Here is a 27,344-nt window from a genome sequence, read left to right as displayed (position 1 = left end):
TTAGCTTTTTTGCCAACTGTAAATTCCAAGCTGCGCGGTAAACCCACTGCAACTGTGAAATATGAAATGACGCTTTAGTGGGGCTACGGCATGGAAGACTAAAAAAGGCGCCCATTCAGTCCTGTAGGAATTGCTCGCCTGGCGCCATGGATGTCTTATAAGAGCTGGATACCGGACTAAAAATGGCGCCCATTCAGTCCTGTAGGAATTGCACGCCTGGCGCATACGCCAAATCAAGTTTCTAGCTTCCGGGTTTGCTTCCACGTTGTGCGTCCCACTGAATATGCGCAGTAGTGTTTCCCTCGCTGGCCCCGCCCGCGAGCCTCCGCTCGACCTATAAACTTTACATTGTGATGATTTTTAAATCGCTTTTCTCGGCGAGGGAAGTTTTACAAATATAAAACCTCCATGGATCAAAAGTTCGTAATAGAAAGAGTCATAATTGAATTGTTTGCAGTTTGAGGGGTCCTGTCAACAATTTTACAATGGTGGTCTATGGGGAAAATCCTTTTTGGGCCACAGGGGCTCTGCCCCACCTGCCCCTTATGACCAGTTACCAGTGCATATGACAAACAGCTAGTGCTAGTTAAGTTACAGGTTAAAATAATATACATTATCAGATCAAAAATCCTGTCAATTACTTATTTAACAAAACCGATTTCATTACTCACCGTATCAGAACCAAAGTCCCAATTGATGATGTCAATCCCATAATGTTGAATGTTGTACAATCAGGTTCAAATAAAATTCCACAGTAATTTCCTGCACAATGTCCACGCCTGCATTGATTTCACAGTAACATTCAGAGTACAGTATTATAGAGTGAAATCTTGTGAAGATAGATAGATAGATAGATAGATAGATAGGTAGATAGATAGATACAAAAAAAGCAGATAGATAGCAACAGATGTATTTGCTTTGGTTTCCGTTTTAGAAAATCTCCAGGTCCACTCAGTGCTGACATATTTAGTGCCCTGTTCCACCCACAGCAAATGCAAATCGTGAAGATCTGTCTTGGGTATAAATAGTGTCTAAATTGTCTATTTTCTTTGGAATAGAGAGGTGCTCCTCTCTGCAAATCCAGCCTTTTTGGAGCCACCTCAATAAAATAAACTATGGAGCTACATGCCGTTGCCCCATGTTGCATGAATCTTGCTGCTTTGTCTAAACTTGAGGTCATATTGTAACTGAATATGTTTTATTTTGTGGGGATAGAAGATCCCTTCATAATGCACTTACAATGTAAGTGATGGGGGGGGGTCAAAATCCACAAGTCCTCTTTCTGTGCAAAAATGTATTTAAGTTTATCTGAAGCTAATATGAAGCTTCAGCCATCCAAATGAGTCAAATTAAATAGATATCTTTCAACCTTAGTCTTTTTAGTGCCAAAGTCCCTCTTTTTGTTACTGTTTCCACTGCAGCTCAACAGAGAAACACTGTCCGAGGAAACACAAAGAGAGAATTTTGATGCTAAAAGACTGTAAATGTGGCAGATATCCATTTGATATGACTAACTCAGACTCCATTCGGTCCAATAACATTTGGAAAGTGTAGAAGAGCCACACAATTAAGTTATTTTTATCCCCTTTCAAGTTAGCAGAGAGCTAACTGGAAGTTAGCCAGCTTGGCCAGCGGAAGTCCCTAGTATGCATGCTCCACCCATTGAGCATGCGCAGTATGCATTCATCCAGCCAGCGAGGGAATGTCAAACCCAACACCAGATTAAAAACTCCAGTATACTGTGGAATACAGATAGATTTATCTGGCAGTGATCAGCATTGTGTGAACTAATTTGGCAAGGGCTTGAAGGTAACAGACGTTCATTTATAGCCTATGTAAAAGTTCTGCACTGCAGGTTTAAGTAAGTCTGAAATAAGGTAGAATGTTGATCAAACTGTTGAACCTTTGATAGTATTTAATGTACAACACTGCAATCTCTTTGTCAAAAAATTGAAGAGCATTTCTTTGCTGGCTTTCTCAAACCAGAAGGGTGCTGCTGTGGAGCCATGTATCAGAGGGATGACAGTTGGCTCCTGGAGCTACTGGAGGGGCCTACAGACCCTGGGGCAGTTGCTGAGGTAGCTGTTGTGTTGGAAGATAGTTCTTGACGGCCTGGGTGATTTTGCAACAGCTTTTGGGGTGATGGCCAGTCTGCTCTACACTCTCAACACTGACTATCCAAAGTCCAGAAAAATTGGTCTTGGAGAAACATGCTCAGCTAGAATTCAAATGCTTAGAAGTAAACTCTTGAGGCCATAGATGCGTGGTAAGCTGGTACCAAGTGAGACTAATGATAAAGTTGTGGTACAAAAGACTGAAAAAGCGCCATTAAAATGACAAACACTCCTTTGTGTCTCTGGAGACATGAAAACAAATCCAGTTCAGATATCCAGAGTCCTGACAGCTTGCACTGTTTACTTCAAAGTTTTTGCTTTGTCAGTCTGTTAAATGTTTTAGGCATGTTACTGTTGTTGTTGTTGTTGTTATTATTATTCTGTGTTTCATGATTCTTACTGTTTGTGTTGGGGTAGGATGACTTTGAAACAGGGTTTTGGTGAATTTACAAAAGCTTTTGGGGTTGGGTGATGTCTGGTTTGCTCTATACTCTCAACACTGAATATAATAAACCTTTAGTAGAGATATTCAGCTTAAATTGAAATGCCAAAAACTAAATTCTTGGCTATAGCCTTGTTTTTTTTTTTAATGGTGAGCATGAAAACTGGGAGCTGAACGGAAATGAAATGCAACACAACTCTTTTACTCTCTCTCTCTTTTTTATAGCTCTCCAAGAAAAGGGTGAAGGTAAGGGAAAGCTTTTCGGACGTGATGTCTTGGAATATTTGAAGGTAGCTGATGAGAGTCTCATGAGTGACAAGGAGAAAACTGTATAAAATTTTCCCCAACAAAATGGTGGGCACCACGGCTGACGAGGATTGTAATGTCCTGCCAGAAGGTGCTGGAGGAAGGGACCAATTAGGATATTGATATGATCTGGACATAAGTCATAAACAGTGAGTATCCACAGTCACTTTGATCAGATTTGAATCACATCTTTGAATGGCTATAAATCATATCTCAAAGTTTTCTGCCACGGTTACCACATGTATAATGCTTTCCAGATTTTAACATATATGAGGTGAGGCATTTCAATGGTATCGTAATATGCTGACATCAGATATGTGATGTGTGTGGCATTCAAAATACAGCATCAGTCATATCAGAAAAATATCTTAACTCCATATCCTGATAGTATCAAAGTGGTCCCAATCCAGAGATAAGATGCGCTCCAGATATGACATCTTACAATGCCGTGATCGGATAGTATCCAACATGGATTTCATCACATATGGGTCACAGTTTGAAATATCTGAGCAAAAACATCTCCGGATTCTGGGGTGTTTTACGCAGTGACAGTCTCACCAATGCCTAATTAAACTCTATGCCCCATCCCGATAAGGGTTCTGCATTGGAGACAGCCTTGGTCCAAGTCATAACATAAGAAGAGACCTTGCTGTTGGATTTTTTTAATTTAGCACTGGTTCCCATGGGAACGGCCAGATAGAGAAGTCAGCTAATGACACAAAGAAGAACAGCCAGCTGGCTTTATGGAAAATTCCTTCACAATACCCCCTTTGTTGATTGTAAGATGAACAATAATTACCATAATATCCTTAAGAGTTGGAGTAACATACACCTGTCTTAGTCAATCAAATATCATGTGAATCAAAGTATACACAGATTAATATGAACAGATTATGTAACAATTAAGAATGAATAATGTAATGTAGAATTAATAATGTAATGTAACAATGTGATAAGTGTAATGTGATGTAGTGAATCTCAAATATTTAACCCTTAGACACGTGAACATCAGTCCATGCACATCTAATCAGAGATATGAAGATATTTTCTTAATTTATCAATTCAAGAGAAGAAAATTAGTATTAATAAAACACCATAGAAATAAAAGTAAACATCTCTATTCACCCATTTTACCTGACTCTGAGAATAGCCAATAAAGCTAAAATAATTCACATTCACATGTACTAACAAAAAATATCAATGTTCAATGAAAGTTATGTACATCCATGTGAGTACATATTACTATGCATGTGTTGAAAATATATTTGAATACATGACTGATTTTGATTGAATTGTATATATGATTAAAAACCAAAATAAAATGATCACAAGCAAACATAACTATAAGAATAAATCATTAACAAGCCGAAGAAAACATATCAAGAAAAAATTCAAAATTATGTTCTGCAGTTAGACTATGACATTTACCTCTTAGTTCACATACTTAAGGATACATTCATGAATCACCATCCGTCTGTTAGGGTTTTTTTTCTTTTCATCAAAGATATTGCCTGGTGGAACCCAGTCTTCAAATCCTCAGAGGTCTTCATACATCATCTCCAAACCATTATCACCATTGCTTACCATTTGTTGAGTGGCTTGAATAGTAGTAGTGATTCTCTTCATGTGTGTACTATTTTCTGGTTCCTGTGGTTTGCCTTCTAAGAACCACAATGGTGGTGGCACAATTAACATGATGATCAAGGAGAATACAAATAGTGTAGTTCTGGGGCTACATCCTGATGAAGTTCTACCTAGTCTTTCCATTTTTAATTGAGTGTTGAAAAGTTTGTTCAGGATTGTCACTTACATGTAATACTAGTTGTTCATATCTATGGAGGACTAAGTTCATGGATGTCTGACCTGTATATTCAAATATATGGCTTACTATCATGTCTTGGTGAGCAGTCTCAGTCTGTGACAAGTAAGGGTCAGTTAGTATGTACAGTCCTTTCAATTCTCCACTAGTACTACAGACCTGAAATTCCCCTGTTCAGTCACAAGTTCTGTGAGAAATTGAATCACAGTTCTTTGGCGAGTCAGTAGTAAGTCACTGGACCTCATCAGCTGTTATGTTTTCAGTGTTAGTGGGATCCCAGGCTCCTAAACCACTGGTTCACTGCTAAGCGCTTTGGTGCTCACTCATCAGTCCTCTTCTTCTTTTGTGTAGTCTGGGAACAACTCGACTCAGTCCTGAGTGCAGCCACTTCAGCAGATTCCCTGATTATCTGGGAAACGATGGAGTCTCTAGTCAGAGGCTTGGCCATGTGAAATTACTCGGCTACTCCGCTATGTCTACTCAGCTATGGTCTGTTGTGATGTGTGGAAATCCCACTTCTGGTTCTTGCACCCGCTTGCAGTGGCTGGCATGGACCCATGCGGTGCCTCTGACCTTTGCCGCTGATGCTGTTGTCAGCTGCACCTTGAATGGCCCTTTCCCACCTAGGAGACAGAGACGCTTTGTCCAGAGATTTGATTAATACAAAATCACCAACCTGAAATGGATGAATACCAGTTCCCATGGGAACGGCCAGATAGAGAACTCAGCCTGACCCAAAGAAGGGCAGACAGCTGGCTATATGGAAAATTCCTTCACAGCCTGTATGTTTTAAGGTTTTAAGATGCTTGTGGTGCATCTGGGACCAGCGCACCTACCCTGCCGTGACACTATCGCCAGATTCAATCTACAATATGCTGATTCTATCATAATAAAGAAAATTGGCTCAATCCCCGAGGAGAGGGGCCCTAATAGAAAATGATTCTGCCCTTGAAACACTCTGGGCCTGGCTTTGATTAGATGATGCTATCTTTGTTTAGACTTGAGCATCTGGGGCAGGACCATGTGTTCATATATTTAATTAAAATACCATTGCCTGCACTGACAAAGGGTACTTATCTCATCAAAGTGTTCACCCTGGATTTTTTCTCTTAATTCAAAAGATTATCTTTGTTGATTGGCCATAGAGGTGGGATGGATGGGTGCAATGGTGAATGCAGAATCTATTGGCTTGTCAGAACACTGGCTCGTCTGCTGTCCACCTTGACTGCAAGCCAGACATCATCACTGCATGCCATCTGGCTCGTAGACAGAACTATTTCACCTTTATCGCCACATTTTTATCATTCATCTAGAGGTGCGTGAGACCATAATTACTGTGTCATTATGGTTGTCACAACCTTGCAACAACAAAATTTGTATCGCTGACCCACCAAAATGACCTTTGTATAGCGTCACTAGAACCATGATCCACTAAAGATACACTTACATGAGTATAATACAATCTATGGGAAATATGGGCCAAAATATAGTAGTTTCTATTAGTATACTAGATTCATTTTTAAGCATATAATAAAATATGTAATCATCATATTTTTTGTTTTGACTGTAGGGTTCATTTAATTTGATTAAATAAAACATTCAAATTCAAGAATTTCCAGATGCTCCTTAAGTGGATAATTCGCTTGAGTGAATCAATAACATCACTTGAAAAATCTTTTCATTATTAACTTGTTTGTTTTTTTTACAAAAAATGTTTGAAAAAAGCATGTTCTTTTATTAAAAAAGGGTGCTTTTAACAGCAAAATGTTAATGAGATTTTCATGCCAAAAATAATTACATTTTTACTCAGAAAATTGGCTTAAAGTGTTATGCTCAAACTAACCATAGAATATATATAGATATATAATAAATATAACACTAACAAAAGAAAAACACAAGTTATTTTTGCTTTTGCAGAATTTACAGTATATTAGGTCTGAAAAATACATACCACAGCTCAAAAAGTATATAATCTAAACACAATATAAATGTTATGGAATCTCTTTGTCTGAGATCAAACTCAAATTTTAAAGGTTAACATGGTGCAACATCTCAGACTGACTGACTGACTGTAAACAAGACTACCACTGGAGGGACTTAAGAGCTTTGAGACCATTGAGACCATAACAAGAGTTGAGTAACAGGTGAACTACATCATGCTACACTGGCTTTTCTGGGTATGTATAGCACACTATCTCTGTGACCTGCAGTAACACACAAAATTCCCTGGACAGCCATTACTGCCTTCCCCGACTAGTGTGCTCCTTCTCTGGTGGCCTCTGCACTGAAAATTATCTTCCAAATGAATTCACAGAGGATTCTTGTGAATGTCACGCAACCTGTTTGCCCATGGCATGAGGGGCCTGTTTACCCCCTCTTGGGAGGGTAAGTGTTATGATACTGTCAGACTTCAAAGGGGTGTAAGGGGTTCTGCTGCGTATCCCTTCTGTCATAAAACAATGCCATGATGGAGCAGGATGAAGTGTAATTAGAAGTGACAACAAGTGACAAGGGCAGCTGTGGGTGGGTTTTAAGATAGAGAGTGATGCACCGGGGATGAGCAAAATGATTTGTACAGTTGACATTTATGTGATTTATGTTAGCACACATGGGATCAACAAAATAATGTTAACACTTCATTAAAAGAACTTGAATGAATGGGGGTTTATATTAAGTTGCATGTTAAATAGTGGGATTTGTCAACCCCCTGTCCATATTTAGAGGGAAATTAGTTGATTAATTGATAGTCAGAAAAGAAATTGGCAACAATTTTGATAACTGCTTCATTCACCTTACTCAAGTAAACACTGCTGCTCTTTTTCACTTTGGTTTGTCTGTCTTTATTTTTTCCCCTTAATTTTTTGCACTGTTTTCTATGATTACTGAAAATAATTTTGCTGTTGTTTTGATAGACGCACCTACAGTTTGGGCACAGCTGACTTTTGCCCTATGTAGAGCTGTACAAGCAGTGTTCATACTTGTGATGAGATTACTTACGGGTTAAATTTCTTCTCTATGAGCTGTTAACATTAGTAACAATACAGAATACATAAGGCAAAGCCCCAGATTTGTAGGCCTATATTATGCTATATTTATATATAGCCTACTTTATATTATATCACAATTAGACAACAAAATAAAGCAATGGAATGTGAATTGAGCAGCAGCTTTGTCCTGCTCTTCACTACACTTGGGGATGTTTTCTCATTTAACATTTTACCAAATTAAGCAGTTAGTCTTTGACGTTGATGTCAAACTCAAACATGGCTAATGTTTATTTGAAAGTAACTTAATTTCAATTAAGCATACATCTCACCTTTACATGTTTTGTCCAGGTAACGTATGTTTTGGAGCATATCATTAGCTTTGTTTTCCAGTCATACAGCCAGGTACTCCAGTCAAGTTCATGGAAGCAGGGGCCACTTATCCGCAGATAGTTAGCTGCCTTTTTCAGCTTGATTAGCCATCTTTTTAACATGACATGTATTTACATATTTCTTGGTCGCCTGTCAAAGTCCTATCTTCCATTTCTGCAGTGAAGAATTTGTGACACATCGTTCACTTTGTTATTTGGCAAAGCAGGTTGATTGACATAATCCAGCAGAAATATTGGTTAAATTTTATTACTTGACAGTTTTGGGGCCAACTTTCTCGAGCAGATACACTAGTCAAACAGGTCAAAATGTCAAAAGCCACTAGCAACATTTAGGGTATATACAAACTAAAGCTAATGCAACACTTTTCTAGAATAACTGCCTTTTCATGAATATGGAAAGAAATCCCATATTCATAAAATGACATGAATTTGGATAATATAAATATATATATATATACATATATATATTATTATTATTTTTTTATTTTACAGTATTTTGTGTTCTTGATTGTTTTCAACACAGATAAACAATAATAATAATAATAATAATAATAATACCAAAATATTTCAAGTGCACCTGCCCCACTTTTTCCAAACAAAACTTTCTGGAACAAAAAAACACTGATGCCTCTGCCAAGTTGTTGGTAGGTGGGGGTGTAATATGTTTGCAAAGTCCATGTGCTAGAAAGAATGATAGATAAATGATAGATGTGTAATTTGTTCTACCCTAACAGGTGCAAGCAATAACCGCTAAGTGAGGGAAATGTCAATCAGGTTCAGTCTGCAATCGAGTCTAATCAACCAAAATAATTAAAGCAATTAAATAGTTTCAATTTTTAGTATTTCTCTTTAACATTAAATGCTCATTAGTAAATGTGCAGTAATCAAAATTAAAGAGTAAGAACACACTCAAATCCTGCAAGAACCCTCTCTCCCAGCATGCTTTAAAAATGCAACACATGAGTGGGCAGGGAAAACAACTCTGAGGCATGGCCTTATGGCTATGTGGTGTCAGTGATGTAGGGGTGTAGGGAAAGGGTGGACACTGTCTGACCACCACAGAGTGAAGTAACATGGACTATGGTCATGGACAAACTGGGGCCAGCTTTGTGGTATTCATACTTGGCATGGTAACATACAAAATATACCTCACGGTTAGGGAGGTGCAAGAGAATTTGGCCTAACTGAACTTTTAAATCCAAGTACACACAATATGTGCAGCATGGTTTGATAAGATTTGATTGATAGTGGCCTGATAACAAACAATTACACCCTGATTGGTGCACAGACAAACGTGACATCACATTTTTTCAGCTGAGCCCTGACAACCTCAATCCACTTTGAAAAGCTCAACAACAAAAATACACAAACACAAAAACCCACAACTCTCTCATTTGAAATATACAACTGCAAGGCCTATGAACTGACAAACCCATCATTGATAATTATATGTTTGATAATGATGTAAGGTTTCACCAGGTTATGTGACCTTTTTTTTAATCAGTAACATTAAGTTGTAGCAGTACTGACCAAGTTTCTCAAGTACAACCACAGCCCAAAGTCTTGAACACTTTGGGCCCCAAAGTGGCAAACATTGACACCCCCCCCAATCCCTCCCCACCCCTCCCCATCTTAAATCAATGTTATCTTGACTGAAAAAGCCAGAGAGGTATTTTCTTTTATGTGCTAAGGCTGTCAAGTTGTCCCAATACACAAAGCTGGAGATGACATTGATTCACCTTTCATTTGGAATTCTGCCAGACATTCGGCCATTGATTTTTCACTAGGGGGATGAGATATGAAATGTGCCATTTTATATATCACATCTGAAATTCTCACATACTGTTGTTCACATGAGAAGCAGGTGTTTCTATAGCCACTAGCTCTCATTCGCACATAGATGGGTGACAAATTAAAGGACAAACCAACATAAAGGGTCTTAGTAAGGTGTTGGGTCACCATGTGCTGCCAGAACAGCTTCACTGTGCCTTGGCATTGATTCTACAGTCTCTGAACTCTACTGGAGGCATAAACACCATTCTTCAAAAAGATATTCCCTCATTTGGTGTATTGATGATGGTGGTAGAGAGCGCTGTCAAATGCATCAAAATGTCCCGTAGGTGTTCAACTGGGTTGAGATCTGGTGACTGCGAAGGCCAAATCATGTGATTCACATCATTTTCATACTCATCAAACCATTCAGTGACCCCTCGTGTCCTATGGATGGGGGCACTGTCATTCTGAAAGAGACCACTCCCATCAGCATAGAAATGTTTCATCATAGGGTAAAAGTGATCACTCAGAACAACTTTGTATTGATTTGCAATGACCCTTCCCTCATGGGTCAATATATGTGCGCTGTCCAACACAATTTTCGACCCTATTTACTGATGTCTTTCCTATAGATCTGAATGCAGATGTCACTTAGTCACTGTTCCTACTGAAACACCAGACAGTTGAGCAGTTTTTGTGACTAGGGCTCCTGCCAACGATGAATCCTCTTTCAAAGTCACTTAGATCTTTTTCTCTGGCCATCTTGATACAGAATCAGAATCAACTGGGCCTGCTCAGCATTTTCATACATGCCACAGAGCATAATTGGATGTTCACTGCTTAATTGTACCATGCAGTGCATCTGTGTGGAAGCATCTGCATTCAGTATGTTTTCTCCACTCATTTATTCAGGTTTTTCCTTTAATTTGTCACCCGTCTTGTATACACGCACATGCAGACTTACGTCCTCACACAAACCAACCGTGGACACACATATTGCTGACATGAATGGCAGACAACGCTTTTCCAATACCGTCTCCTCAACCAGACAGCTCACAAATGGACACTGGTCCTTATCAGCACATCCACAACATCTGTACTCCATTTCCCCTCCTGTGCTACACTGTTGTAAGGATCTTTTCTGTGGAATTGGATGTACCATCATCATACAGGACAGGAATAGACTGTAGACTAGCATGTAAACTAACAAAAGATCACATACTCTGTTAAGTCTGTTCACTGTGCAGAAATATCAAAAATGTGTTTTGAATACAGAAAAAAGACAAATTGGAGTGAGGAGAAATATATTAGAGGAGTTTAATTTTAATTTATATTAAGGATAAAAAAAATCAGTTATGGGTTAGGAATGGGCGAGTTAGAGAGAGGGGAGTGATGCGAGTGCAGCGGACATCACCCTTAACTGTCAGCAACAAGGATATCGCCAGTCACACAGATCATTGAATGAAATGTCTTCTTTAGGGGGGCTTGGAATGAGCTATTCCTTCCATCATAAGCATGTAAATGTTAGTTAGTAAACATTCTATTTGTCAAATATCTTAATCCACTCTGATAACCTGTGAAATAAATACATATATTCAGGATGGGTGTGTCCTCCTTTAGTATCATTAAACCTCAACTAAAGCATCTTGACAGTGTGACAGGTTTCAAAATAAAGTTCTTGCACCTATACTGTATTTTGATAATTTCTTTGGGGCTACAAAGTGCTCTACTTTAGGAATATTGAACACATGTCAACACTTGGTTTGTGGTTAGGGAGGTGAGAGCAAAACCATTAGCAATTAAGAATTTCAATCTAAAGTCTGATGGCCTAGTCAGTAAAATCAATATACACTTGTGCTAGTCAGAATATTCTCAGTTGGGTAAACAGCGCAGCGTGAATAAAGGATATTTTGACTTTAAGATATTATACACTGACTACAATCTTTGTATGTGCCAGTAAATATCTGTGTGTCATAACACTGTAAGTATCCCGAGTCAATGGGAAGTGAGCAGCAGTGCTTCTTGTTCACCATGGCATTTTGTGCCATGCAAGCATGTTCCTGGGCAGCATCAAAGGCCCGGGTTGGCTTATGAGCTTGCGTAACAACTCATTAATAAAGTGGATAGGGGCCAGAGTCACATCTTCAGCACATTTCATGAACCTGCCCGGGTTTGCAAATGCCAGTCAACGTGATGCAGCAGTGACGGCCAGAGCACTTTCTGTCCACCCAAGTCATATCTTTAAGTGAAGATCCATGCTTGAGCATATGGGCTAGAGAAAGTGTCGTAGCTGCAGGTCCCCCCCTCCATCTTTTGATGCAAGATCCAGGCTGTAATAAGAGGAGCCACACATCTCTGGCAATTTTTCACAATGACTCAGCCATCAATCACAGTGCCAGCTCTGTAGAAAGGGGCTGAATTTCTCCTTTTCTTCCCGCAATAGTTTACATGCAGGATATACTTAAAATAGGCAGTGTATGAGAAGAACATGATTTCAGAGAGATTGTGACTGCTTATCACACAGTATTACAATGGGTTTATCAGCCCTGTGGAAAAATTAAATGAACCACATGCATTAATTCCCATTTTTAATATACTTCTTTATCTGTGTAGGGTTGAAATAATGGGTTTAGGAATGTTCATTTGTTTCATTTTCACTATGCAATGTTCAAAATCAAACCAGCTTCTAATTTGTGAATATTTCCCTCCAATAAACATAAGTAGGAGTATATTAAAAACCTGCATTAAGCAATATTCTTGATATTAACATTGAATCAAGTGACTTTGCATAATGAAAAAAGATCACCTCTTGTAGCTGTCAGCTGTAGTGATAAGTGGACATGTTTGTTCATACAGCTCTAAAAAATTATAGTTTATTTGGGATTTTTTTGGAGTTGTTCTGGCCCCTATTGGTTAATAATTCTTTAAGGCAGCTTTAAAATACACTGCTTCTTTGGTTTGCGTCAATAGAAATAGTTATAATGTGGACTGAAGAAGTGAACATTGATATATTGCTAAGGTAATTAATATGTACTACTTACATGTGCATGTTTTTATATACTTTTTAAAATTGAAATGATTGAAAATTACCATTCAGCTTTTGACAAGTTTCACTTTTCTGAACAGTTAGCTTGTAGGACAGAGCATACTTATCTCTCTTCTTGGCCCCTGCCGGGATGAACGGTCGAGATTCTTTCATCATTCCTGCACAGCTCATCAAACTCATGTTAAACATACAGTATCTGCAAGGAATTCATTGGTTACACCAGCAATGATATTGAAATATTTATTACATCTTATGAAATCACTGCTTCTATTGTAAAGCAGACCAGAGCATACAGAGCACATCCACTGTTGCTGGGCCAAAATTTATTTGGCACTAAAATGGACAGAGGGCTAATGAGGGATTAACTGATAATTTAAAAAAAAAAAAAAAAAAGATCGTTCCATCATTTAGAGGTCCTTTGCCGTTGTCCATATAAAAGAGTTCCCAAGACCCAGACAAAACACCAGAACTTTTGTGTAAGCTAAGTGATAAATCTTAATCAGTAATTTATTTGTTGGCAAACAAGTTTCACTGTTACAACAAATATTAGTTATGAGGTCATTCAACTAGGAAACCAATACAAAAAGGAATAAATAAGAAGCCATAATCATAGCCAATAATAAAAAAATGTATCTGTGCCACTAAACTTACTTCCATCCTCCATTTTATTACTGTTTATTTAAACAAATAAATAAATATATTTTCTCCTTGAGGAAGAAAAAGAAAAACACTTCCAGTTTTTCTCACTCCAAAAGCTCTTTCTTTAATAAGTAAAACAGCCATCTTTCTTTTTTGTACAAGTGCCTATAGTGCTCATCAAAGTTTAACTGGTTCTCTTTCTGAGAAGCACAAGTGTTTTCTGAATGCCGGTAAGAGTTGCACAATGCACTATGAACCTTTCTGAGGGACACCTCATGATTAACTTGGACTGATTCGGTCTCATTGATGATCACTGAATCAGAGCTCTGCTATCTACACAGTTAAAAAAAAGGGAAAAGAAAAGAAACGGAAACAGATAATAGACCTGAAAGCAAAGGTGAATACGTTGCACAAAAATGCCTGTACGCTAAGTGTTTTGTTGTGATATTTTTTGTGTTATTTTGTTTCTATTTCGATGGTCATTTCTTGGAAAGTGATAAAAGAGGAAAACAAAAAACGGACTGGTACCAGAAACCCAGAGAGGCCAGCACAACAGAACAAAATTGCTCCTAACCACTACATTTACAGAGACAAAGGGTTTGCCTGGAACAAAAAAAGCATACTATTATGTGCAATGCTAGTTATCTGTACAATTACATAGAAATATTTCATAATTCTCTTATTAGTTTTTTTCTCCCTCTTTTAACAACTGTTATTACAGTAAAATGAAAGAAAAAAAGAACAGCTATGCTTGAAAGCATACGATCAATAATTCCTTCATGGTAATTGTTCAAAATGTGTTTTCTTTTTTTTTTGTCTTTTTTTTTTCATTGAAGGGACACTTCAGCAAACAAAATGTGCTGCAACTCACCAAAGAGGAAGAAAATCTTTCAAAAAGTCAATATGGATACAGAAGTATAATAAAATAGTCCTTTTTTTTAAATTCCCCATTTATTCTGGTGAAGTCTACAGTTTAGACTTGTATAGTTTGGGGCTATGCAGTTCCTTTTGACTGTCACACTATATCTCTGAGACCTAAAAATCCTGTGTGAGCAATTGTCTCTTTTCACACTGAGACAAAACACGCCAAACCACACAGGGTTGGAGGGGGGTGGGGGTGGGGGGGGGACACAACATCAACAGATTCCCGCAATGTCTAACCAAATATAGTCACATATTCGCCCCCATTCGTAGCAATTATTATCCTGTTCGTGGTCAGTAACAGCGAGAGTACAGTCACTTGCTCCGCCTCAGTCTTCGGGACACAGAATAAAAACAAAGGCTACCACTGCCAACGACTGATGGAACAAGGGGGACACAGGAAAGAGAAGAGGACTACGGTGATAGGAGGGACACTGGTGGGGTTTTTTTTGTGGGCCTATAGGCTGGTGACCAGGTGCGAGGGCTCCTGGTGGGCTTCCTCGGGTGATAGATCCTCTTTGTTGGGGGGCACGATGAAACCATCGCTGCTGCCTCGCCCTAGCTGGTAGTAGGAGTGCAGCTGATGAAGGTGATTACGTGAACCCAGGTTGGGCATGCTCTTATAGTAAACATCATCCGAACTGGCCTCTGGGCTCTTGGCATCCCCGGCGTCCTTGGAGCCGTCAGCAGATTCTGCAGACACGTCGGGCAGGCCGGGCAGCATGGGCATGCTGGTGTAGAGAGAGTCTCTCTGGTGATTGTGGGTGGGTGACGAGCCCTCGTCCTCGGTGTGCTCGTTGGTAAGTAAGGGAAAGAAACTTTCGCTGTTCTCCTGGGGGATCCTCCTTCGAGACGAGGAGGAAGTGGTGGCGGATGAGAAGGGGTGGTGGGGCAGTGGGAGGGGTGGCGGCACTGACTGGTGGAGGTGATTATGAAGGTTGTCCACCGCCTGCAGGGACGGGGGCGGTCTTTGAGGCAACAGAGGGGCATTGGACTCCTCGCGGATTAACTCCAGGCCCAGGCCTTCGTCATGGTGCGGACCAAAGGTGGTGTGGTCATCTAGGCTCAGCGCGACATTCATGCCCATCCCCACTCCCAAGCCCATCCCGTAGCCGCTGTCCTTGCCGCCGTTGCTAACATTATTGACCAGCTTATTCATTAGGTTCCGGTTTTGCTCGGTTGAGCGCTCGTGGGAATTGTTGAGGTAGGAAGGGATATAATTGGAGGTGAGCTCTTTCAGGATCTTCTTTTCCAGGGTAGTCTCCTTGTGGTTATAGCCCCGGTCAATGATCTGAACACAGTCACTCATGTACTCTGCGCTAGCGATGCTGTAGCTGTTGCCATGGTTACCATTCAGTGGTAGAGTATCCATGACACTTGTATCCCGGGCATTGTTCAGGATTCCCTCTGGAATGACAAACATGGGTTGGGTTGGGGGGTAGATTTGGCGCATGAGAAGGGTGAAATCTGATGCTATTGCCACAGCTACACAAATTACACCCACACATTATTAAGATTATGTAAGACATAAAGCACAGTATTTCCATTAAAAGCCTATATACAGTAAATACAGACATCATACACACTTACCTTGTTACCAAAAAGTATTTTCAAGGCCTAATTTAATTTTTATATTAAATTTAACTGATTCATATGGCAGTGATGAAAACACTGATATATGTGCGACACACACAACAACACAAAGCTCAAGCACAGCACAAAAACATAAAGCTTATACACTAAGTTCAAGCAAACAAAAGCAAAAAATCACAGCCATGCATAACACTTAAAGTAAAACACAAACCAGCTATACATTTGGACCCCAGCCATATTGTCCCATATGAGCATTGAAATATAACAAGAAGAAAATATTTACTGATGTCTGCTACATCCGTGTGAGCATAACTAGCCATCCCTCCAAATATGTACACATATTTCAGAATCAAACCACACTGGAAGGATGGAAACTTTCTGTTCTCTCTGTTGCATGAACATGTAGATTTCATATTTTATGAACATCAAAGCAATTTTTTGACGATAATTCAAACGACCTCAGACAAGGCCATCCAGCTTGTTAAAAGTGTCAAGACTGTAGTCTGACCTCTTGAAAATTTGACAAGATGCATTTCTGAGACCTTCAAGAAAGTGTATTGGCTTGATCAAAGTGAATGGTTAAAAAAAAATGTGTACATGAACAAAGGCACTGCTGTTCAATATTCACTGCGAAGAATACAGATCAATTTATATTGACGTGCCTTATGAAATGTTGAGGTAAGTCTGAATGTTGACTGTAATTGGATTAGTTTATTCAGAGTGTGATATCAAACGGGCCAATGGATATTTGCCCGCCTTGTCTTTTTTCACATCTAGTAGTGCAAACTAAAGTGAGCAGTGATAATCAGTTAGCTAAACTGAATTTTACAGGTCTATTTGAAATGGTGAGGGCCTTTGTAATATTACTTCCAAAGGGAATGACATTTTTTTTCATTACCCCTTTGTCAGCACCGAGTGAAAAGAAAGTAAAGCCAAAGTCAATTACATTTGATAAGCAATGTTTAGTTTGACTCCCATACTTGTCTCTCTGTAGGGCTCTTTTAGGGACAGCATGAGGGAAAGGAAAGAAGAAAACACAATAAGCATAACAGTGACAGGTAAAATAGAAATGTGCACATACAGTATGCTGATGACGCATCAAGATAATGTTTCTGGAATGCAATTGTTTTATGTCACCATGTAAATTCTGTGTACCCACAGAAAGAACCACAACATATCTGTTAACAAATATAGAAGAAAAGATATTTCGCTATAACTTTGCAGGATCCGGGGCATAAAATATGGCAGAGGTACTTGAGCGTCAAACGCAGCAGTAAATCTAGTGTTGCATTAGCATTTTTATCCTTCCAGATATTTCTTTTACATCTATAGCGATGTAAGTGAATTATAGCCTTCTGTCATGAGCTTGAATGCAGCACTTGTATTGCATGCATAAATTATCCACTGATCAAAGCTCTCTGTAAGTTTTACACAAGTTTCTCAGTTTTACAGACTCGCAAAGTTACGGCAATCTCATATTGACTGCTGAGAGTTGGAATAATATAAAAACAGCTTTTTCACAGAGAAAAATTGCAGTCAGACTGATCCTAGAATAAAGTGGATTGCTCATTGAACAGAGATGGTTTCAAATACTCAGATTATATATTTATCTTATTACATACTACTGTAAATATCAGATATTTGAATTGGTAAGTCCTTCTCCACAGTCAAATTCATCCCTCAAAAAACCGCAAAATAACATGTAGATCAAATTTACATTGACTTCACTACCCACATTTTGAATACAGAAACTTGCAGTTCTTACATTTAAAATTAAAAGGCAGTTTGTTTGTAAAATATGGAACTTTACAAAAAATCCTGAAAAGAGGGTTTGAAACTGAACTATTTATGCCTTAAAATCAGGATTTACAATAACACTGAGAGAATCAAATTAAAGGCAATCTTCATCTCGCTCTTCATTGTATTCTTTTTCACACAATATGAATGATTTGCATTTGTGATTTTGACATTAGATTCAGTGAAGATTATTGCAGAACAATGTTTGACAATCCAACAGCAGCATTAAAATAAAAGAAATACTTAAACTAAAAACAGAGAGACAGAAGACATGGCACACAAGCTTTACTTACAACATTAGAGCACATTTAAAATTAATGACTGGTGATGTATCCGGCTCCTTATGGGCAATATTCCTGATTTTGGAGGATTTCCTCATTTTCACAATTTCCATGTCAGCCAAGGTAGGGTATGAGTGAGAGTGACTCTTGTGTTTGTATGAAACCAAATGTAATGCCCTGTGCAGAAGCCGAAATACAACCCCAAGTAAAAAGCCAATAGCAACACATTTGTGATAAAGCTTTAGTTTTTTTCGATGCTAACACACAACATCTAGAGCAGTGTTTTTTAATTAAAGTCCTGTAAAAACCCTCAAGGGTTTACACTGGCATTTCAGCTTAGTATAAGTCCATTACTTTAAAGTTGCTTTCAGTTCCTGAGCAGGAGAAAAGATGTGCAACCTCAGAGGTTGTCCAGGACCAGACATGAAAAAACACTGCCCTAGCCACAATGTTAAAGAATGAAAAGAAGCTAGCACACCTTGTGTGTTGTACATGCCCAGAGGGTTGTTATAGACTGCCGATTCCCCAAGCAATGTATTATAGGGATTGTTAGTGCCATGAGGACGTAGGAGTGCATTAGGGATAAGATGGTTAGCCATAGCCCCTGGAGCAGCCAGAAAGAGACAGAGAGAGTGAGACAGAAAAAACAGAGGAGAACAAGAGCAGAGAGACAGAAAAGGTATAGGTGGGTGGATAAATTGAGATATAGACAGAGAGAAAGAGAAAGAACATACATATCAGTTGGGCAGATGCAGCTGAGCAATGACAGCCATTAACATTCAAATGATCACATGATCATTAATATGAGGGGGTTTTGCTACATGAAAGTGGCAGAGCTGAACTGACATGGCTAATGGGACCGATGGAAAGTGTGTTAATTGTATAGTTTAATGCTGGCCATTAGTGTTGAACCCGTTTTTTGTGCTCCACATTCAGGCAGCAAACACGCGTTAACAGACATAAATTACAAAGAAGCACTGACAAGGCCAACACAACACAGAGTGTAACATTTCTAGACTCAAACAGAACAGAATACAGTTATAACTCAGGAAACCGTTGGTCTTTGAGGCTCCAAATTCTTGTAATCGAACATTTGCTCCCCTTCAAACAGCTATTACTATCATAACTTAGCAACCGTAACTAAGCAAGGGAGGCCTGTCAAGCTTTTTAGATTTCTTTGCATGTTGAAGGGGTTTGCATGGGGAGATGCTTGGCACTTGAAGGGTGTTTTCTAACCTTTCAAAAACCAAAAACACACGAATAAGATCTTTGTGGAGGATGGATTAAAAGGATTCACAATTTTTCAAGTGTGTCTTAAAACAACAGTCAGGTGCCCATTTGAACACTGAAAAAGGTTTTGCTCGCTGTAATCATTCCTCCTGTTCATACTGGCTATTCAAAGATCCACTTCAAATATGCTTTCAATGTAGGTGATGAGGGCCAAAAACCACAGTGTGTCCACACAGTCATTTTGTGCAAAAATGCATTTAAAAGTTTATCTGAAGTTTATATGACGCTTCAGCAGTCTGAGTTAGTCATATCAAGTGGATATCTGACACATTTACAGTCTTTTTGGCATCAAATTCCATCTTTGTGTTTCCCTGTTGAGCTGCGGTGGAAGTTTAGTAACAAAAAGAGGGACTCTGGCACTAAAAAGACTGTAATGTTGAAAGATATCTACTTGATTTGACTAATTTGGACGGCTGAAGCTTCATATTAGCTTCAGATAAACTTTTAAATACATTTTTGCACAGAAGGAGGCCTGTGGATTTTGCCCCCCATCACTTACATTGTAAGTGCAGTATGAAGGGATCTTCTAATGGCCAGTATGAACAGGAGGAATGATTACAGTAAGAGTAACTTATTTCAATGTTCAGTTGGGCTCCTGACTGTTGTTTTAAGACAGACTTGAAAAAATGGGAACCCATCCTTTAACAGTGTGTGTGTTTGTCTGCTCTAAGATGCAATTGTTAGCATGTCTGGTTAACTAGCTTACAACCCGCAGTAACTAAGTATTACTCCCATGGCCAAAGAGCATATCATAAACTAACTAAATTAGCTTGTGGGGTTACATGTTACGTTCAATATAAGCCTTGTTCACAAGTATTTCCGCACTGTATGGAAGCCAGATCTGGATGCTGTTAGTTTGGGGTAATGTTAGCGTCTGTCATCGTGCTCTTTAGTGGTTTTGGGAAAGTTTACATCCCAGCAACCCCACCCAAAATAACCAGATAGTGTTGTTTGAAGTTTATGCTGAAGTGAAAACACAAAATAACTGTCTCATTATTACATTTTCCCTATCATACTTTTCAACCAATTTGTGAAAATGTTAGCTTAATTAGCCCGCCAGCAAAATCAGTCCTTGGAGAAGCCTGCTTTTATTACCTCTGTCTAAAACCAAGGACCACTTGTTTCAAAAATTCATTTTGAGTTGAAAATCTGCTATGTTATCATTGTAAACACCATGCCAGACGGAAGTTTGATAGGCATAGCAAGAAGGGCAGAGCTTAGTGAGGGGTCAAATGCTGCACTATTATTATTGCTTATGGCATTGGTAATTTTATGAGCTAAAGTGGGATGATATTACCTTTTCTCCAAAGAGCAAAGTTCCCATTTTGTCTGATTTTCTGATGTGCTGCTGCAGAAATAACCCCTGAATGAAGTGATATGTCCTCTCTTTAGTCTAGATGGTCATTACTTTGTTTAAGTGGCGCCTCCTTCGCGCGGAACAGAATAGATGCTCATTTTCTGTTTATGCGATACATGTCCTCAGATAACTCGCTGCCAGGATCTTACCCGAATGACTCATCACGTTCTCAACCACATACTACTACACCAAAGTAACCTCCCCAGTCTGAGCTCTGTGATTAGCAGCAGATTTGAAGGCTGCAATCTTAAACATGAATGGTGCGCATTCCCTGATGTTTGTTTTTCTTTGCTGGAGATAAAAATAATTTATTTTCAAGTATTTGAATACATTATGCAGGATATCAAGTATGCTGAAAATATTTGTGACTTGCATTCATTTCCTGTTTACAAGATTTTTTTCCCCCCACGACAACATGATATGGTATTATTTTTAAATAAAACCAGATTCGAGGCTTATGAGGGCAAAACATGCATGCGCTTCAAGTATTCACTATGCCAGAGCAGGTAAACATCTTTTATATGAGGTACAAGTATACAGCAATTAGTTCCTCTGGCAAGGAGTACTGTTCTTTTCTAATGCTCTGAATCTGTCATACCAACGGAGAAAGACTTTTATATTACCTCCCCATCTTGTAGAAACTTCCTCTGTACTTCCTGACAGTGTTGTAAATGCAGAAATCTTTTCTATCTTGGCAGACTCCCCTTAATGACATTTGAAAAGAATTAAAGTGCTGCTGATTTAGGCTTGTCTTTCAGTATTATTCTCACTTTTTGGTTAAGTTTTGAATTAATTAGGCACGTATTTATTATAATTTAGCTTGAAAATCAGAATGTTGTTTTGATTTGGAAGAAAAAAAAAAAACAAACTAATTATTTGTTGCTGTTGCACATTGCCCTAATTACAGTGTATCCCATAAACACCAGCCCCTTTTTGAATTCTCCCGATGACAGATCCCGCACTTATTGTGTCTGCATTTGATAAATTGGACAATTTCCAAAACCACACTGATTGTGTAGCAATAATCCTGAATGCTGGGATAAATTGAACATGCAACGCTATCAAGATGATTGCACGACTCCGCTCTCGAGGAGAGCACAGCGAGAGTGTCAGCTGCAAGCTCGCTCTCACGTGCGGGGAGACGGGGAGAAGCCGGGTGCTGAGAATGAAAAGGACAAATCAGCAAGAAATATTCCCTCCTCAACGCATAATTCCTTAATAACAACACGGCAGCAGCCACGGATAAGTGCAGTTCTATTTGCATCTGTTCCTTATGATACTTGTGATGGCAGAATGCACTTCCCGGCGCACTCTTGAGTTCTTGTGAGTGCTGTCTTTACCAGATCCAGCTTGGTAAGAAGCCAGGTGTATAAAATTGCGTTAATAATTTCTATCTCCGCCTTTTATCTTTATGGAAGATCCGTGTAGGCTTTTCCTCAACTCCGGACCTACTGCTCAACCTCCCGCCCCAAGTCAGCCTCTCCACAATGGATAAAAGATGTGTCTGTTGATGGCACTAAGCTGAGTACCTAATTATTGAGATCTTGACACTTCCTCCCTGTGTCGAACATTAATCCATCATTGTAACTCTGCATTAGTGTCTACGCAAGCAGGCGCCCAGAGCGAAGTTAGAGCGTGAGCAGTGTGGAACTCAAGCCCTCCATCAAGAGATGCGATGGTTGAGGAGGGAGAGTGTTAGGGAAGGATGCCAGAGAGGACAGTATTTGCTACTTGATGTCAGATGTAGTCTGGTATCTACTTTCTGTGTAACCTGAGAGACTCTGAAGTTAACTCTATCGAGTGTGTTGCTGTCAAAGGCATCATGGTAAAATACTTTTTATTAACTCGATTCTGAGAGGGAATTCCACTGGATTGATTTTTAGGTTGTTATTCAGCATTTTTTCTGAGAGTATCAGCCTAGTTTCACTTTCAGGGCTGTTGCAGTAAGATGGCAAGGCATGGTAATGTTTTGGGGGAAAAAAAATGAAGAAATTGTTTTTCAGCCACTATTAAATATGTATGCACGACTATAATTGACATTAAAAACCTCCATTTTGTTTTGTACAATTTCATTTAGTCTATGATTGCGTTTTTTTTCATTAAGGTTTGATTAATGTCTTCAAAAGCCTTTTTCAATGAATACTCTTTTTAATGGCTAGACGCTAGAAAAGATTTGTCGGTGGTACAAAATAACAGATATAATAAACAATTTTCTGTCGCAGTATGAGACCAAAAAAGGCTGTCATCCTTTCAATCTCTGCCTTGTATTCACAATCACATCCTCTTTTATCCAGGCAAAAATGTTTACACAAACTCGCCCAGCTATTTGTGTTCTACGTGGCTACTGACAGCAGTTTTGGTGCATTTCATTTCTAATGTTTAAAGTCCGTGTAAAGCAATGATAAATATGTGTTCTGAGTTTTTCACACCACAGAAAAAATTGTTATTAAAAACCCAGCCAAATTTGACTGATTAAAAAAATCTCCTAGTATTTAAAATTAGGTTTCAAAATCATGGAAAAATTCTGAGCTCTGAAACACTAGGGGCGAGTCCGCTGAAGGAGTTGAAACCAACTAAACAGCCTCTGAACCTCTGAACTTAAAAATTTCCTTTACACGGACTTTAAGAATTTGCTTCAATATTTGGTGAAAATTAACAGCTGAGTGGAGAAATGTGTCTTTTACTCGGGATTTTAATTATTTGGAAGCAAACTATTGTGAAATTACTTATTTGCCTTGACTTGCCTTGAGGTTTGTGGTTGAAAGCTTTACTTGAAAAAAAAAAAAGTCTTTTGATACACCAGAGCCCCTGTGTCACATTGAGTGGAAAATGATTATAACTACCATTCAAGAAAAATAGTGAAGCTTTTGTGAAAAAATGCCTGTTAGTCCTGAAATCTTAGATGAAGGCCAGTGTATTGAGGAGTCATTCAAGAAAACATTTGCTGTGGGACCAAGTACCTCTGTTGAGTGACGCAGAGCTGTTGATGTCGCCGGTCATAAAAGAGGACTCAGACTGTTTTCTGACTGTGTCATTCCACATCCGACGGATGCGGCTCTGCGGAGACAAACGACATGTCAAAACATGTCAGTATATTCACTCCGCACACTGTCAGTGATACAGATAAAAAGTTAAAGATGAGAGAAAAGTTAAATTAAATGAACATCACCCAGACACAAACAGTATTATTTGTTATGTTTCATTACAACTTTTTACCCACAATCACTCACTTAATTTTCTACACAATTATCAGGCAAAAAAGAGGCTGTCAGCTTGATACTTGTGTTTAAACCACGAAACATCTCAGCGACGGGGATAAGTAACCTCCAATTAAAGATGAGCATCAGTACTGGGATAGGTGAAGCCAATAATAAAGTCATCAGTCAAGCTCTCCGAATCAGTGTCTCGGGTTGCAAAGGCTCAATCCAAGAGAGTTCATCCTGGTTAATTATGATAGAGTCCCACGGGCTGTTGCACAAGCTAAGGGTCTGGATATCCATCCACAGAGCCGACTACTTTCTATCTTGTGCCAGAGGGGCTTGGCAGTGGAATTCAGATGAATATGGAGATGTTGGTGATGTTGAAAATAACATAAATGTTTTGTGATGGAATAATCAACTTAAAAGATAATTACAGTTTATTACAACCTGTATCTTATTTTTGTAGTTTTGGTCATTATTCCTATCTTTAATAATAACATTGTACTCATCAAGTTCAAATGGTAAACTAATTACCCAAAAACTCCCAAAACTTCTTACCCAAAAGATGTCACTGGGATGTGTTTGTTGGCTTTCCTATCATCCAGTGATCATCTTAGTTGAGGAATATTTATTAAAATATGAAGCTAAAGCCAGCAAATGGTAGAGACTGGAAACAGTTAGCCTAGATCTGTTCAACAGTAACAGAAAAAGCCTACCAGCACCTATCATGTTTCTGTAATCCATACGATACCTAAAGTGTAAAAGCTACAAATTCACAGTTTTCCAGGGGAGATAATGTACATGACTATTTCTTGGTTCCGAGCAGTTGCCAGGCAACCAGCAGACTGCTCCCAGCCAAGAAATAGTCATAACCTACATAATCAACCATAACACAGATATCTCAGCTTTTGTATGTATTAAACAAATGAGATATAACATGTTAATTAGTGAACTTTAGACGTGCTAGTAGGTGGATTTTGTACCGTTGGACAGAGCAGGGCTGGCTGTTTGTCTCTGTTTCCGGTCTCTGTACTAACCTAAGCTAACCACATGCTGGCTGTAGCTTCATGGCATCAATCTCCTCATGTGTTACTGTTGGACAGAGCAGGGCTACATGTAGGTGTTTTCCTTTGTTTCCATTCTTTGTGCTAAGCTAGGCTAACCAGCTGCTGGCTATTGCCTTATATTTAATGGACAGACATGAGAGAGCAATCATCTCATCTAACTGCCATTAAGTGAATAAGTTCAGTATATTTCCCAAAATTGTGAACTTTTTCTTTAAATAAAGTTTTGGCATTCTTGTTCACTTTGTGCTGTGTTTCCTGATTGAACTGTATGGTTGTTTTCAGGTGCAATGAGGGTGAACTGCCAACATTTTGGGTGCGCTCATTTTCAGTTTTAACTTCAAATACAGAAATTTAGATAATCTGGTTAAACCACTGGCTTGTTTGCAACATGTATGATCTTCTGACTGCTTGTGATTCTTGCCCCGTAGGACTGTGTTTTAGTGATGTTGTGCATTCCCAGATCTCAGTTATTACTTTGGTGAGTGCAATATTAGCGTAATCATAGAAACAATTGCAAAAACTTAAAAATATGACCTTAGGTGCAAGAACTAGAATAATCCTTTCAAAATATGATTCACTTGTCACTTGTAAAGGAGGGTGAATCCGACACCTGACACTGCACTCAAATATCTCTTTCGACTGTCATACCAGCAATTTTCCATGTGCAAAATAATAGCAAGGCCAAAGATAATCATGACAGGGCATCCAAAATAGTAAAGCCATGAATAAAAGCATTGCTTTCAAGACTTTGTTTTTCTTAAACACCTCAGACAGATTTCAGCTTAATTAAGTCATTGCCACAGACATCAACATTAACTAAATTTGGAGCAACTGCCAATGTAGCTTAGTCAATCTCTTCCAGAAATTCACCATCGCAGGATGCCAGTTAGACTGTGAACATTTTTTTTTAATTCATAAAATCTTAATTATCACATCATAAATGATGTGGAAACTGCCCACGCAGAGGTGTTATGATCAATACTGCGCTCTCAGAAGGATATGTCGTTTTAGGCACTTCTGTGTCAACAGCGGATGACACACAACTCATACATTTTAACAGCAACACAGCTACTGACACAGCTGATCTCATTAACATACCGTTCGTCATGTTGTCCCCAGCACCGGAGACACAGATGGGTTGAGAATGACACTGCTATTTCGTCTTGTTTTTTTTGGGGTTTTTTTTTTTTTTGGACAGATAAAAACTTCAACCATTCATAGCCGGTGGGTTAGAATGTACTTTGCTGATTACACATTCATTTAGAAGCCTGAGAGTTACAGCAGTAAACAACCACGTTTTTCTGAGTGTTTCCATTCCTGTCTTGCTCATATAAAGAGACTGAGCATGAGGTTAGAGCCATCTTGTCAAAGCACTGTGTATAATTAAAAGCTTTGATCTGTATGTGGAATCCAGCTTGTATCGTGGGTTGCCACTGCATGCTTGACTCTAAGGACTATTTATAATTGAACACTGGAAGGAAATCACACTCTTTGGAATATGGATATGATGTTCAATTATAGTGTATCATGGCGATTCATCCTATACTTCATGTCAATGTGGGAGGAATCCATTAACAATTTACTTTACAAGGAGACTTACCACAGAATACACACATTTTGGCAGAGACAGTGGATTCTGCATTTCTGAGCATGAACAAATTCCTCACAAAGCTTGAGCCAATACTTTAGTCAGCGTCACTGTATCAGTGTACAGCCCAGGCCTTCTCCAATGCAAATGAATTGCAGACTGACTTCATATATTTAGAAACTGTTTAGATCAACGCACACTACATTTGCCTGCTATCAAGGATATATGCTGCACTTTCTTTGAAATCTATCATGCATACCTACACAGTCACCTTTGAATATTTTTCTCATTTGTTCTCTAAGGAGGAGCGCAGATTACTTTTTTTTTTAGGATCAAGCCTTCTACCAGCGCAGGCTGAAATATTGGACAGCATGCACATACTGTATTTTAAGATACAATTCTGTGGCCATTCAAAACTACAAGGACATGAAATTGTGGTGTATTGGTAAGATGGTTAAGAAAGAAAAGGCAAAAACTAACAAAAGGTGAAGAAGAAAAGTGTTCTGCCACCTGTGAACCTGTAGAGTAACGTCCTGGAGCGCGAGAGGCAGTTCCCTTCCCAGAGCCGATGGAGCTCTCCACACTTTTGCCACTGCAGCAGTGAGTACGCAGGCATTTCCCATACTCCTTACGCACCTGGATGCAATGAAAACACAGTGAAAGCTTGTACACACAAACAATTAGACTAAATCCAGTGGTCACAATCTTAGGGCATTTTCACACTTGGCGTATCTG

The 27,344-nt window shown here is 38.9% G+C and overlaps 1 protein-coding gene across 9 annotated transcripts in view; it reads right to left on the bottom strand.

Moving 5' to 3' along the window:
* Positions 1-12,724: 12,724 nt before the first annotated feature.
* Positions 12,725-27,344, bottom strand: part of LOC137174134 (adhesion G protein-coupled receptor L3-like) — a 245,605-nt gene continuing 230,985 nt past the window's right edge. For 5 of the 9 annotated variants that reach the window (XM_067579248.1, XM_067579249.1, XM_067579247.1 and 2 more), the window contains 5 exons: positions 27,120-27,245; positions 23,715-23,811; positions 18,586-18,711; positions 17,010-17,027; positions 12,725-15,843 (listed from right to left, as the gene is read on the bottom strand). In XM_067579248.1, the coding sequence (XP_067435349.1) occupies positions 14,894-15,843; positions 17,010-17,027; positions 18,586-18,711; positions 23,715-23,811; positions 27,120-27,245 (1,317 nt within the window). In that variant the 3' untranslated portion in view covers positions 12,725-14,893. The remainder of the gene's footprint in view (positions 15,844-17,009; positions 17,028-18,585; positions 18,712-23,714; positions 23,812-27,119; positions 27,246-27,344) is intronic. The other 4 variants (XM_067579254.1, XM_067579255.1, XM_067579251.1 and 1 more) reach the window with 3 other exon arrangements.

Source organism: Thunnus thynnus, chromosome 22, assembly GCF_963924715.1.
Source record: "Thunnus thynnus chromosome 22, fThuThy2.1, whole genome shotgun sequence".
Lineage (NCBI taxonomy): Eukaryota > Metazoa > Chordata > Actinopteri > Scombriformes > Scombridae > Thunnus > Thunnus thynnus.
This window is presented reverse-complemented; position numbering and strand designations above follow the sequence as displayed.